General features: G+C 36.5%; 1 protein-coding gene across 1 annotated transcript; it reads left to right on the forward strand.

The window, feature by feature from the left end:
- The first annotated feature begins 5,731 nt into the window (after positions 1–5,731).
- LOC116141485 (putative disease resistance RPP13-like protein 1) lies at positions 5,732–7,687 on the forward strand. The gene is made up of 2 exons (XM_031426991.1): positions 5,732–5,870; positions 6,363–7,687. The coding sequence occupies exon 2, from the start codon at positions 6,377–6,379 to the stop codon at positions 7,685–7,687; it is 1,311 nt and encodes a 436-aa protein (XP_031282851.1). The 5' UTR covers positions 5,732–5,870; positions 6,363–6,376.
- The last annotated feature ends 6,605 nt before the right edge of the window (positions 7,688–14,292 follow it).

The following is a 14,292-nucleotide window of genomic DNA, read 5'->3' on the forward strand; positions in this document are numbered from 1 at the left end:
AGGTTTTGAATGCTGCTGGCAGATTACAGTGGGTGAAGCTGTTTATTTTTGAATTGTTAAGTACTGCTTTAGGTGATAGCAGCCGGTTGTTAAGCTTATTTTAATGGTTGTACCATCATTAGTCTTAGATGAATGGGTTAGAATGTATTTTCAAAATCCTTGTAATATTAGGTGAAACAGTAGATGATATTTTGTATAAAACACCCCTGTTTTATGAATGAAAAGTAGAGCAAAATTTCAGTTCAAAATTTCAGTAGATGAAATTTACATCAGACTTCTGTCATAATCTTGAATCCTTACCAAATGTTTTACGCAATCTTAGTCCTTTTCAAAGGGTTTTTATTCTTGGATGTCCAAGTCTTGTTTCCTTCCCTGAAGAAGGGCTTCCCAGCACAATCCGATAAGTGAATTACATTGTTGTTGGAAACTTGAAGCCCTTCCCTATGGCATTCCCTCCGTCAACTCTCCTCAAGTACTAAGCATATGTAATTATCCAAGTATAAAAACCTTTCCGGAAAACGGTCTCCCCGCCAGCCTCACATCACTTGCAATTCAAAGTCCAGGTATCTCTAAGCAACTGATAAAGTGGGGATTGCAGAAGCTCACCTCTCTTACTTCCCTCTGGATTACTCAAGTCTCGGATGCGGAATCTTTTCAAGACGTTAAGAGACGGTGACGGTTAGTAGCCGTTAGTTTACGGTTATATGTTGACTCCTTTAGTTAACGTTAACGGTTTAGCGGGTCAACTGACAGTAATCGTTTCCACGTTATTCAAGGGTAACGGAAAACAAAAACGTTAGTTTAAATTCGTAAAATGTTCAGAACTTCAACATAAATTAATCACCACATAAACATACAAGAATCCTAGAATTTTTTCTGGGAAATCTGGTCAATCTGCTCTGCCAATTCGGATGTTAGATGATTCTTCTAGTCACCAACACTGCCTTTTCTGAAGCATATATCGTTTTTTTTTATTCCTGCATTATAGATTCCTTTCTGTTTAATGTCCAGATTTTTCTGAGTTGTCAAAGCTGCAAAGTTTCAGAATTTCTTTTTCTTATTTTTCCTCTTCTTCTTATCAGAAAGGTCGCCCCAAAATGAAGACATTTTTTCTTCTTTCTTTTCGTTTTTTATACTCACATCCAGCATTAATCTTTGGCAGATTATTAATTATGGATGACTGCATTTTGTCATTCACTAGAACTCAAATCACAGAGAGAGTCTCATAGTTCAGATTAATACCCGAGAAAATCAACACTAATATGTCAAGCATTATACAATGTAATACATCTAATTTTGTCCCTCCAATGCCATTCTTGGATTTCTAGCGTGCTACATTAACTATAAGTTCGTAATTAACAGTTTTGATACATTGATGAGAGGGGGTTAAGGTATGGTTTTTTACATAATCTGCAGCCAGCTAAAGGTAGTTGTTTGGGTTGAAATCTTTCTATTAACGTATTAGATATACTCTCCTTATTACAATACATTTGCAGCACTAATTTTTTCTTCAGATTATGAATGGTTTATATCATATCATGAAATTATTTGTGGTAAAAACAGGGCATCCTGTACAAGAAATTTTATCATACACTTCCTGATAAATATATCTGGTTACAGTTTCTTTCAGAAACAGACTTGTGGAGTTCTGGGATTTGGCATATGCATGATTTGAATATATGAGAACTAGAAGATGCATTTGAGTATTGTACGTGAGACCACACACCTTATAATTCAATAACTTAACCTTCATTTACTTCTAGCAATGTCAGGGAAAACAAAAATAGCAGAAACAGAATAAAACAAAGATTTCTTTTGATGCATTTTTTGGTTGCTTATTCAAGATGTGTAAACAAAAAATAAAGGGTTTACTTTTTGAGAAATTTCCTTGCACCTCACACTAATAAACTCCTTTTCATCCAAAGAGATTTTTTTCTTTTATGTTTCGATAAAAAGACTGAATGAGTGGTTCTGGGCCTCCCTCAAAAGAATCAGTCAACTACAGTATTTTTCCACAGATATTTCCACCTCTCCGATCAAACTCTCAATTATTTCTCTTATCCACTCATCACGCTCTTACCAACTCTCTCTCAATCTTTACTCTTGTTTCTCAGTGTTAAGGAAAGCACAATACAGGTAATTTTCTTCTTTTCAAATCTGATTTTCTAATTTTTATTTTCATATTTACATTTAGATGTATGTTTTATCAGCATCTCCATACCTTTTGATTAATTTAAACTTAGATAAATCTGGATATAGATACCTGTTAACTGGATCTTTGTCTCTCTGGCGGATTATTTTTATTTAACTTTGTGTTTGTACTTAAATTAGATAAATCATACTACTCATGAATAGAATTTTGTCAATTCAGTACATGAAAACTACGAGGAAATCAGATGATTGTAAGGTCTCCTGTTGTTACACCAAGAAATAGATGGTAGATCATTGTTGTATTTGATGTTTTTATTTTCAAAAATGAATTTGGTTGCAGTTAAACAATTAAATCTATATGAATTTGGTTGGTGTTATAAGTTTATTTGACAGTTTTGTTGATATTGTCACTCTCTCTTACCTGTTGCTACTTTGTGACAATCCTTTCTTTTCTTTCACAGACTCGACCAGAATCATGGTAGTGGGAGAGGTGTTTCTGGGTGCTTTCCTTCAGGTGTTTTTCGACAGATTGGCGGATCGTAGGTTGCTGTCCTTTCTGTGTGAATCTGGGATAGATTCAGTGATAAAGCAGTGGAAGAAAAGGTTATTGATCATTCAAGCAGTACTTAACGACGCAGAAGAGAAGCAACTAACCAACAAGGCAGTGAAAATGTGGTTGGATGATCTGCAAGCCTTGGCTTATGATGTAGAGGATATTCTGGATTTATATGCCACTCAACTTGCAGAGCGCAAATTGATGACTGCAGACCACCCCACGAGCAGCTTTACTGATTATTTCTCTTCTTTGATGTCCAACCGTCACATGAAGTTGGAGATAGAAGAGATAACTGACCGTTTGGAAGATCTGTGTGAACAAAGAGATTGTCTTGGGTTGAAAGAGATTGCTGGAGGAACATCAACTGCTGTACCACAAAGACTACCAACTACATCCTTGCAACTTGAACCTGCTGTTATTGGTAGAGATGACGACAAAGCCAAAATACTTGAAATGATGTTGAACGATAAACCAAGTGATGCCAACTTTCGTGTAATACCCATTGTCGGAATGGGAGGAATTGGCAAAACAACACTTGCTCGCCAAGTGTTCAATGACCAGAAAGTGAAAGATTTTGACCCAAAAGTATGGGTTTCTGTTTCTGATCATGATAATTTTGATGTTCAAAAGATCTACAAGGCAATTTTGGAAGAGATAACTTCCAAGTATTCCGATGTGGAGACTGGCTCGGCCATACTAGAATTTTAGTGATTAGAGCTTAGTAATATGCATATACATATGGAGCTTAAAATTAAAGAATGAATTCCTTTCTTCTCCTTCTTGTTTCAGGGTTCTTGTGCTTGATTACCCATCGTTTCTATAACATCCACAGTTAAAGAATGAATTCCTTTCTTCTCCTCCACTACCCGAGTCACTTTTTCTTTTCCTTTTAAATCAAAAAGAGCTTCAGAATTAAGCTGTAGTTATAGAAACACTCTTCCTTGTTGAAGCTGATGATATTTTGCTGGAAATATGTGAACACGTTGCTGTTTGAATTTGCAGGTTTTTTGGCGCCAGGTTTGAATGCTGCTGGGCAGATTACAGTTGGTGAAGCTGTTTCATTTTTGAATTGTTAATGTACTGGCTTTAGGTGATAGCAGCCGGTTGTTAAGGCTTTATTTTAATGGTTTGTACCATCATTAGTCTTAGATGAATGGTTAAGAATGTATTTTACAAAATATCCTTGTAATATTAGGTGAAACAGTAGATGATATTTTGTATAAAACACCCCTGTTTTATGAATGAAAAGTAGAGCAAAATTTCAGTTCAAAATTTCAGTAGATGAAATTTACATCAGACTTCTGTCATAATCTTGAATCCTTACCAAATGTTTTACGCAATCTTAGTCCTTTTCAAAGGGTTTTTATTCTTGGATGTCCAAGTCTTGTTTCCTTCCCTGAAGAAGGGCTTCCCAGCACAATCCGATAAGTGAATTACATTGTTGTTGGAAACTTGAAGCCCTTCCCTATGGCATTCCCTCCGTCAACTCTCCTCAAGTACTAAGCATATGTAATTATCCAAGTATAAAAACCTTTCCGGAAAACGGTCTCCCCGCCAGCCTCACATCACTTGTAGTTCAAAGTCCAGGTATATCTCTAAGCAACTGATAAAATGGGGATTGCAGAAGCTCACCTCTCTTACTTCCCTCTGGATTACTCAAGTCTCGGATGCGGAATCTTTTCAAGACGTTAAGAGACGGTGACGGTTAGTAGCCGTTAGTTTACGGTTATATGTTGACTCCTTTAGTTAACGTTAACGGTTTAGCGGGTCAACTGACAGTAATCGTTTCCACGTTATTCAAGGGTAACGGAAAACAAAAACGTTAGTTTAAATTCGTAAAATGTTCAGAACTTCAACATAAATTAATCACCACATAAACATACAAGAATCCTAGAATTTTTTCTGGGAAATCTGGTCAATCTGCTCTGCCAATTCGGATGTTAGATGATTCTTCTAGTCACCAACACTGCCTTTTCTGAAGCATATATCGTTTTTTTTTATTCCTGCATTATAGATTCCTTTCTGTTTAATGTCCAGATTTTTCTGAGTTGTCAAAGCTGCAAAGTTTCAGAATTTCTTTTTCTTATTTTTCCTCTTCTTCTTATCAGAAAGGTCGCCCCAAAATGAAGACATTTTTTCTTCTTTCTTTTCGTTTTTTATACTCACATCCAGCATTAATCTTTGGCAGATTATTAATTATGGATGACTGCATTTTGTCATTCACTAGAACTCAAATCACAGAGAGTGTCTCATAGTTCAGATTAATACCCGAGAAAATCAACACTAATATGTCAAGCATTATACAATGTAATACATCTAATTTTGTCCCTCCAATGCCATTCTTGGATTTCTAGCGTGCTACATTAACTATAAGTTCGTAATTAACAGTTTTGATACATTGATGAGAGGGGGTTAAGGTATGGTTTTTTACATAATCTGCAGCCAGCTAAAGGTAGTTGTTTGGGTTGAAATCTTTCTATTAACGTATTAGATATACTCTCCTTATTACAATAAATTTGCAGCACTAATTTTTTCTGCAGATTATGAATGGTTTATATCATATCATGAAATTATTTGCGGAAAAAACAGGGAATCCTGTACAAGAAATTTTATCATACACTTCCTGATAAATATATCTGGTTACAGTTTCTTTCAGAAACAGACTTGTGGAGTTCTGGGATTTGGCATATGCATAATTTGAATATATGACACAAGGCTAGAAGATGCATTTGAATATTGTACGTGAGACCACACACCTTATAATTCAACAACTTAACCTTCATTTACTTCTAGCAATGTCAGGGAAAACAAAAATAGCAGAAACAGAATAAAACAAAGATTTCTTTTGATGCATTTTTTGGTTGCTTATTCAAGATGTGTAAACAAAAAATAAAGGGTTTACTTTTTGAGAAATTTCCTTGCACCTCACACTAATAAACTCCATTTCGTCCAAAGAGATTTTTTTTTTAATGTTTCGATAACAAGAGTAAATGAGTGGTTCTGGGCCTCAAAAGAATCAGTCAACTACAGTATTTTTTCCACAGATATTTCCACCTCTCTGATCAAACTCTCAGTTATTTCTCTTATCCTCTCATTACGCTCTTACCAGCTCTCCCTCAATCTCTACTCTTGTTTTCTCAGTGTTAAGGAAAGCACAATACAGGTAATTTTCTTCTTTTCAAATCTGTTTTTCGAATTTTTATTTTCATATTTACATTTAGATGTATGTTTTATCAGCATCTTCGTACCTTCTTATTAATTTAAACTTAGATAAATCTGGATATAGATACCTGTTAATTGGATCTTGCCCCATTTTACACTAGTTCTTTGTCTCTCTGGCGGATTATTTTTCTTTAACTTTGTGTTTGAACTTAAATTAGATAAATCATAGTACTCATGAATAGAATTTAGTCAATTCAGTACTTAAAAACTATGAGGAAATCAGATGAGGTCTACTGCTGTTACACCAAGAAATTGATGGTAGATCATTGTTGTATTTGATGTTTTTATTTTCAAAAATGAATTTGGTTGCAGTTAAACAATTAAATCTATATGAATTTGGTTGGTGTTATAAGTTTATTTGACAGTTTTGTTGATATTGTCACTCTCTCTTACCTGTTGCTACTTTGTGACAATCCTTTCTTTTCTTTCACAGACTCGACCAGAATCATGGCAGTGGGAGAGGTGATTCTGGGTGCTTTCCTCGAGGTGTTTTTCGACAGATTGGCGGATCGTAGGTTGCTGTCCTTTCTGCGTGAATCTGGGATAGATTCAGTGATAAAGCAGTGGAAGAAAAGGTTATTGATGATTCAAGCAGTACTTAACGACGCAGAAGAGAAGCAACTAACCAACAAGGCAGTGAAAATGTGGTTGGATGATCTGCAAGACTTGGCTTATGATGTAGAAGATATTCTGGATTTATATGCCACTCAACTTGCAGAGCGCAAATTGATGACTACAGACCACCCCACGAACAGCTTTACTGATTATTTCTCTTCTTTGCTGTCCAACAGTCACATGAAGTTGGAGATAGAAGAGATAACTGACCGTTTGGAAGATCTGTGTGAACAAAGAGATTGTCTTGGGTTGAAAGAGATTGCTGGAGGAACATCAACTGCTGTACCACAAAGACTACCAACTACATCCTTGCAACTTGCACCGGCTGTTATTGGTAGAGATGATGATAAAGCCAAAATACTTGAAATGATGTTGAACGATAAACCAAGTGATGCCAACTTTCGTGTAATACCCATTGTCGGAATGGGAGGAATTGGCAAAACAACACTTGCTCGCGAAGTGTTCAATGACCAGAAAGTGAAAGATTTTGACCCAAAAGTATGGGTTTGTGCTTCGGATTATGATCATTTTGATGTTCAAAAGATCTACAAGGCAATTTTGGAGGAGATAACTTCCAAGTATTCCGATGTGGAGACTCTTAACCAACTACAAGTTAAACTGAGATCTCAAGTAGTTGGCAAAAAATTCTTGCTTGTCTTGGATGACGTTTGGAATGAGGATTATGGTAACTGGGAAATCCTAAAAACTCCCTTCATGGCAGGAGCACCAGGGAGTAGGATAATTGTTACAACACGCAACCTCAATGTTGTATCAACAATGACTGGATCCATTGAACATCATAATGTAGAGCTCTTATCGGAAGAAGACTGCTGGTCCGTGTTCGCCAAACATGCATTCGAGAATAGAGATATCGCTACATTTACAAATTTGGAATATATTCGTCAAAAAGTAGCCTCAAAGTGCAGTGGCTTGCCCTTGGCTGCTAGGACTCTTGGTGGCCTTCTACGTTGTGAGCAAAGAGAAGGTAAGTGGAAAGATGTTTTAGACAGTAAAATATGGGAAGATACGTTGAACTCAAGTAAGCATAGTGAGATTCCGATGGTGTTAAAGTTAAGCTATCACCTATTTCCGTCCCATCTTAAAGATGTTTGCATATTGTGCAATTTTTCCAAAGAATTATGATTCAAAGAGGAGGAGCCTGTCCTTTTGTGATGAGCAGAAGGTCTAATTCAAGAGTCAAAATCACATAAGGAATTAGAGATGTAGGTGGTGAATATTTCCAAGATCGTTATCAAGATCACTTTTTCAGAAATCAAGCAAAAGTTCCATTCTACTTATGTAATGCACGATCTTGTTAATGATTTTAGCAAAATGGGCTTCGGAGATACAAGTTTTAGATTGGAGGAGAATTGAGGATCAACAACCAATCAGAAGCATTAAAAAAGATTCGCCACTTGTGACATCACCAATTGTCTACACCAAATTTGAAGCAATCCATGAAGCTGTGAAATTGAGGACAATCTTTGAAGTCGACTATGTGCATCTGGTATAGATTTTCCAATTTTTTTTCCACAAATTCAAAAAATGAGGGGGTGTCTTAAAGAGTGATTTTTATATGTTAAGGAGTGCTCCAATCATCAGTTTACCTGATACCATTGGAGATTTGAAACATTTGAGGGACCTCTGCTTTTCAAACCACTGCTATTACAGCCTACCTGAGTCAATGAATTCATTAATCAACTTAGAGGTTTTGCAACTAAGATGGTGTAGATTAATCAAAAAATACCTCCTATGGGAAATTGATCAATCTAAGCCATCTTAATATCCAAGAAGTAAACTAGTAGAGATGCCATTGGGAATGGAAAATTGGAAGAATCTTCGAATATTATCTAATTTTGTCGTGGCAAAGAAATGATCTAGTTTGGATGTTTGTAAACTTCAAGTTTCTTCGTGGAAAGCTTTATATTTCAAATTAAAAAATGCTACCTCACTTTCGCGAGAAGCATATTATGTGACAAGGAGAAGTAGACGAGTACGGCTAGATTGATTGTAGCAATGGGAAAAAGAGTGTCAAGGTGAGGAAGTAGAAAAATGTACTTGATATATTAAGACCTCACAAAAATCTGAAAAAGCTCTGCATCGAACGATATGGTGGCACACAATTTCCAGATTGGCTTGGAGATTATCGTGAGTCTTTAACTTTTTGGAGACACTTGAGAGTTTCTCTGTGAGAAATTGCAAATCTGTTTTATGATAGAGAAGTGGGCACTTCATCCTCTTCTTCACTGAGCACTCGGCTTTTATCTGAAGATAACCGATTGCTCATCGCTCATGAGTTTATCATCAGCACGTCAGTTACCTAAGACGCTTGAGCGCCTTGAAAGTTTAGTAATTGACAATTGTGATTCTTGACATGCATTGTGAGAGGTCAGCTTCCTTTATCTCTGAGAAAGCTATCAGTATAGTTGTAAGAAATTGAGTGTTTGTGGATGATACAGAAGATGTTGGCACTTCTTCTCTATCTTCTTTCAGTGACGCACAGAGAGAACATTGACAACTCTAGAATATCTCAGCTAGAAGACTGGACATCAGCATGTGCTCATCTCTCGCTGTTTGTCATCGAAAGGTCTGTCACTTACTAAACTAAGAACCTCAAAATTGACAACTGCCCAAAACTCCCGATCTTATTGTTAGAAAACCAACCAACTGAAGCACTTGAAACTCATGGTTAGTTTCTGTGAAAAATTAGACGTAATAGCAAAGAGGTTCCCCAAAAACATGGCTCTCACAGATATTATGTGAGCTTTTGTGATAATCTTAAATGCCTACCAGAGGGTTTACACGAACTTAATTTTCTTCGTAGATTCGCCATACTAGATGTGATAGTCTTTTTTCCTTCCCTGATCAAAGGCTTCCCAGCACAATCCGAGAAGTCTATATATCTGGTTGTGGCAATCTTAAAGCTCTTCCCAATGGATCCACACCCTCAACTCTCTTCAAAAATTGACGATATCCGTTGTCCAAGATAACATTTCCAGAAGAAGGTCTCCCCACAGACCATCACTACAGTCGGAGGTCCGAATATCTGTAAGCCAGATGGAGTGGGGATTGCACAAGCTCACCTCTCTTAAATACCTCCGGATTGAGTGGGGATTGTACGATCACTTTCTTACCTCTCACTGGACTAGGAAGGCTCAGATGCAGAATCTTTTCCTGAAGAAGGGATGTTGCCGCCCTCTTTAACACAGCTGTTCATTCGGAATTCCCAAAATTAAAATACATCTTCCAAGCCTTTCAAAATGTCACCTCTCTTCAAGAATGAGAATCTATCAATGTCCGGATCTTATATCCTTTCCAGAGGAGGGCCCTCCATCATCACTTTTGAATTAAGGATTACGGATTGCGATCTGTTAAAAGAACGGTGTAAGAAGGATGAAGGACAAGAGTGGTCGAAGTTGCCCATATCCGTGAAATCAGTATTTTGTAAAGATGTAGAAAGGAAGGAAGAACAGCTCTACGTAGTCTCAAAATCCAAAGAATTAGCTCTTGAGGTATGTGAAGTAGAACACCTAAATCCTGTTTACTTTAACAATAAATAGATGAGCTTTAATATATAACAACTGGGTGTTTATTGTGCTCCACTTCCACATGCAGGAATATCTGAACTCCCAACTCCAGTCATCAATGGTAAACATAATCATACTCTGCCTCAAATTGCTGCTTCTTTTAATTTATTATCAAATTGCTTGACATTTTAATCCTCTGTTTTTCTTGGTTAAAGGAAAAGTTATCACTAACTTATTTTAATGTTCGTAGCTCTAAGAACTTGGTATTAGAATATGCCCCCTGAACACACAATGTTAAATTCTTGTATTGTTGTTTTCCTAAGGAACAAAATAACAGGAAGAAAACCTCCACATGTCATTGTCGATGCGGTACTGCTACGATGAAACAGTTGAGGCAAAACAGAACATCTGTTTCATGTAACTTTCAGCTAATAATATTAATTGTATAATTTTTGAGGAAGGTTTTCCCATGTGTGTTTGTGTCCATAGGTAAACCTTCTTAGTCGGTTTTGAAGCTTTGTTAGTTTCTGCAGTTCCATACCATATTTTCTAATGATACGATAATGGGGATTGTGTGAGGGAATTGAATTGTGGTTTCTACCCAAACTGTCCCCTCTCTCGTAGGTATAAGCTCTAATACCCTGTTAAAATCAGATTCTGTTTTGATACCATGTTAAAAATCGAAATTTGTATCAAATCTTTAGCAAATTGAAACATTTGTGGTTTTTTGTATGACTTGATTCCCATACTTCTTTTAAATTGGGAAGCAAGTACTCACTTTTTCTTGTCAGTGGTGAAATTGTGTCACAAAATTTTCAAAAGTTACATGGAGTATATCTTTCTACTCTTAAATATTCACTTTTCAACCTTTTCTCCACCCCATTCGCTGAACCCGATACTTAGCTCCCATTAGAGCAGCTTTCGAAATTATTTTTTTATATTTAAACTCCTTTATTCGTTGAAGATGGACACTTAGACCCCAAAAGAAATTTTTTTGGCTCCTCCCCTGCTTCTTGTCATATGAACATCAATTTTAATTTGCTATCCTGTTATTCTTTCAGGGTGAATTTGCAGGAAGAAACCTGGCTATGCGCATCATAATGAGACTGTGAACATCCTTTTTGTGGTAGAAGTACTATGTTGAAATAGTTGAGGCAGAATCTCTGCATGCTACTTGAAGATTTCCTTCTCTCAACGCAAACTTATCTACTTTGTATTCCCAGCACTAATCTTAGTAAGTAGTTTCATTTTTATTTAGCCCACTTCCCTGATATCCATGTTTATGGTAAGCATGGTGTTTAATTATGTTAAGTTTATGTTATAACACTGATCCGTTTGTTTCTTTCGCAAGTAACATTCAAATTCTTAGCATAGTTGACAGTTTTAGTTACACGCCCTAGTGCATTATAGTCTATCAACACGGCAATCCGAACGGTGAGCTTCTTCTTGAGCATACTCTTGCTTGCTTGCTTACCTATGTATTACCTGCAAGTCCAATGTTGCACCTCTAGTTTTTTATTTTTATTTTTTTTTTTTTTTTTTTCTCAATGAATTGATTTACATTGGTGTAGTTTTATGATCCTCTGTCACAGTGTCCTTCTCCCCTTATGCAAATTTTGTTTACTTTGTTTTCCCAGCATTTTGCCTTCTTTATTATTTAGAATACAATTAATATGTCATTTTTTGATTTTTTTCAGAGGACGAGATGAACTCTTCATATCCTTGTTGAGGCAAACCTCTGCAAGCCTGGAATCAGCAGCTGGTTAAAGATGTGTTCATGCCTGTGGTTGGTGACCATATTCCTTGTACACACTGTTTACTGATTACTATGTTACTCCGGGATTGTTGACTTCATTCTCTAGATAATTGATCCTCTTTTTCTTTTGGATGAAATCAGGACTTCATGAGTAACAAAAATTACAACAGAGTTGTTAATTCCAAATGTTACAATTGGTGAGGAAGCATATACGCCTCTCACAGCAGCCTTGGTTTAAAGAGATCAAAGACTGAAGCAAATAGACACACTCCTCAGCGAGTTTTGGAGCTCTAACTCGTTGATGTCTCCCAGAATAGCAGCTTCATACACAAGTCCGCTTTCAGTCGACTATGTCTCCAACTGCCATCTGGGCACTATCATAATTACTTTTGTCATATGAAGTGTGTTATTTTTTCTTTTTAGGAGATGACTACTGACAATGTCAAGTAGAAAGGGATAGTGAAGTTTGGGACTTTTCGTCTTTCTGTATTGCTGCTTAAGCAGTTGATGATCAGATTGTTTCTCTCAATTCATCTTGTATTTTGAGCCTTTCTGAGCTTGCAATGCCAATTTATATTGTTAATGACAGCTTTTGCCATTACCTGTTGTGAATATTTGCTTCCTCTGTTATGAATAAGATAATTTAAGTAATTAAATGGTATTTCTTCCTTTCTCCTATCTTCCATTTTGAGCTCTAATTTAAGCAGTTCATTTTGTTATTTAAAAACAAGAAAGCATCATTTTGCTGTTCAAACATGGACCTTATTCCATGTGATCATTTTTGGTAAGGTCTAACGCAGTACTCTCTCTCGTCTCCAAGCTTATATATGTAGGCCTACTACAAGCAGCTTTGTAGTGAAAATTTGATACAAATAAATGATTAATTTACTCTAACATGGTTGTTTGAAGTGTTCTAATATAACCTTGTACGGCATTAATCGAGGGGTCGAAATTTGCTTATAAATTGAAACTAAATAGATGTATTAATCTGTATGATGTTTTATGTAATTGGTGATCACATTGTTCTCATTGGTACCTAACAGTTGAGTTTTAAATAATTTTTATTATTTCATTGCCTTAATTGGTTACCATCTTCAATTCAATTGCAGATGTGGAGTTTAATACCGGCCTTCATTAGGTCAAACTGGCTCAGCTCTCAAATGTCCATCTCTGTTCTTGAAGTGCGAAGGAAGAGACCAACTGATGAATGCTAATCGAAACTTAAGTGGGCTTACTGGCATTGACGTGTAACTGCGTAAATGAAGTTTTCATCTCTGCCTTGAACTGAACTGCTTTTCACCTCATTGATTCTTTGAACTATTGTGGCTGAAAGGTAACCAAAAGAAACTTGTGAACATATTCAAATTCTGATATTTGCAACATAATTAAGTGTTGGTTCTTGGAAGAGAAGTCCAAATGTAAAGGATGAATATTTGCAATGAAGGAGACGGCAAAAAAGCCATTCTTTGTCTATATATTTCATTCAAAACAGAGTCATTTATACAGACTTTTTAACAGTATTACCTACTGCAATATATAAACCTATTACAAATCAACTTTACAGAAAACATGCACCTAACCAAGTCTAAGTCTCACTAAACAAGACACAAATCTGCATTAAATGGCTAAATATCTGCTCCACAACCATTGCAAACTTAACAAATAAAAACATGAGCTGAACTTTGGCTCCAAAACATATTTGAATATCCACCCGAGAGGTTGTCCCATTTCCAGCAGTTATCACCTACATCATCACTCCTCCTTGATAAGCTTGCTGGAAACACCAAGTTAAGTCTCAAACTCTCAAATTAGTTTTGGTGGGTCCCTTGGTCATGATATCAGCAAGTTGATCTTCACCCTTGCAGTGGAGTTAGTTTTACTTCGCATTGCTTTCGGCTTCCCTCACAGCATGAAACTTGATCTTGAGTGCTTTGTCCTGCCGTGTAGGATTGGATTTTAGCCATGGCCACTGCTGATTGGTTGTCACAGAAAATTACAGTAGGTTCTTCTTGACTTGCCTCAAGTCCAGCATAATTTTCCTTAACCAAATAGCTGGTTAACTGCAGCAGCAGCAGAAATATATTTTGCTTCTGCAGTGGACTGTGCTGTGGTGTCTTGCTTCTTGGAATGCCAGCATACGACCCCTGAGTCAAGAAGAACACATAACCTGATGTACTCCTCATGTCATCAATGCAACCAGCCCAATCACTGTCAGAGTAGCCAACAAGCTGCAATTTTTCAGCCTTCTTGAACCATTCCAAGCTCAACACTTCCTTTACATACCTCAGCACTCTCTTGGCTGCTTTAAGATGAATCTCACTAGGATTAGACATGAACATAGCAAAGAACACTAGCACAAAATTAAATGGTTGTGGGCAGTCAAGTACAGAAGGAGCCTATGATGCTTCTGTACATTGTCTCATCAACTTTCTCAGCCCATCATCTTACTCATTTTAAATTCACAG

This window comes from Pistacia vera, unplaced genomic scaffold (assembly GCF_008641045.1).
Source record: "Pistacia vera cultivar Batoury unplaced genomic scaffold, PisVer_v2 Contig4, whole genome shotgun sequence".
In the NCBI taxonomy this organism is placed as follows: domain Eukaryota; kingdom Viridiplantae; phylum Streptophyta; class Magnoliopsida; order Sapindales; family Anacardiaceae; genus Pistacia; species Pistacia vera.

Excerpts from the sequence above, each read along its gene's own strand:
- LOC116141485 (XM_031426991.1), top strand. The coding sequence starts at position 6,377 with ATGGCAGTGGGAGAGGTGATTCTGGGTGCTTTCCTCGAGGTGTTTTTC.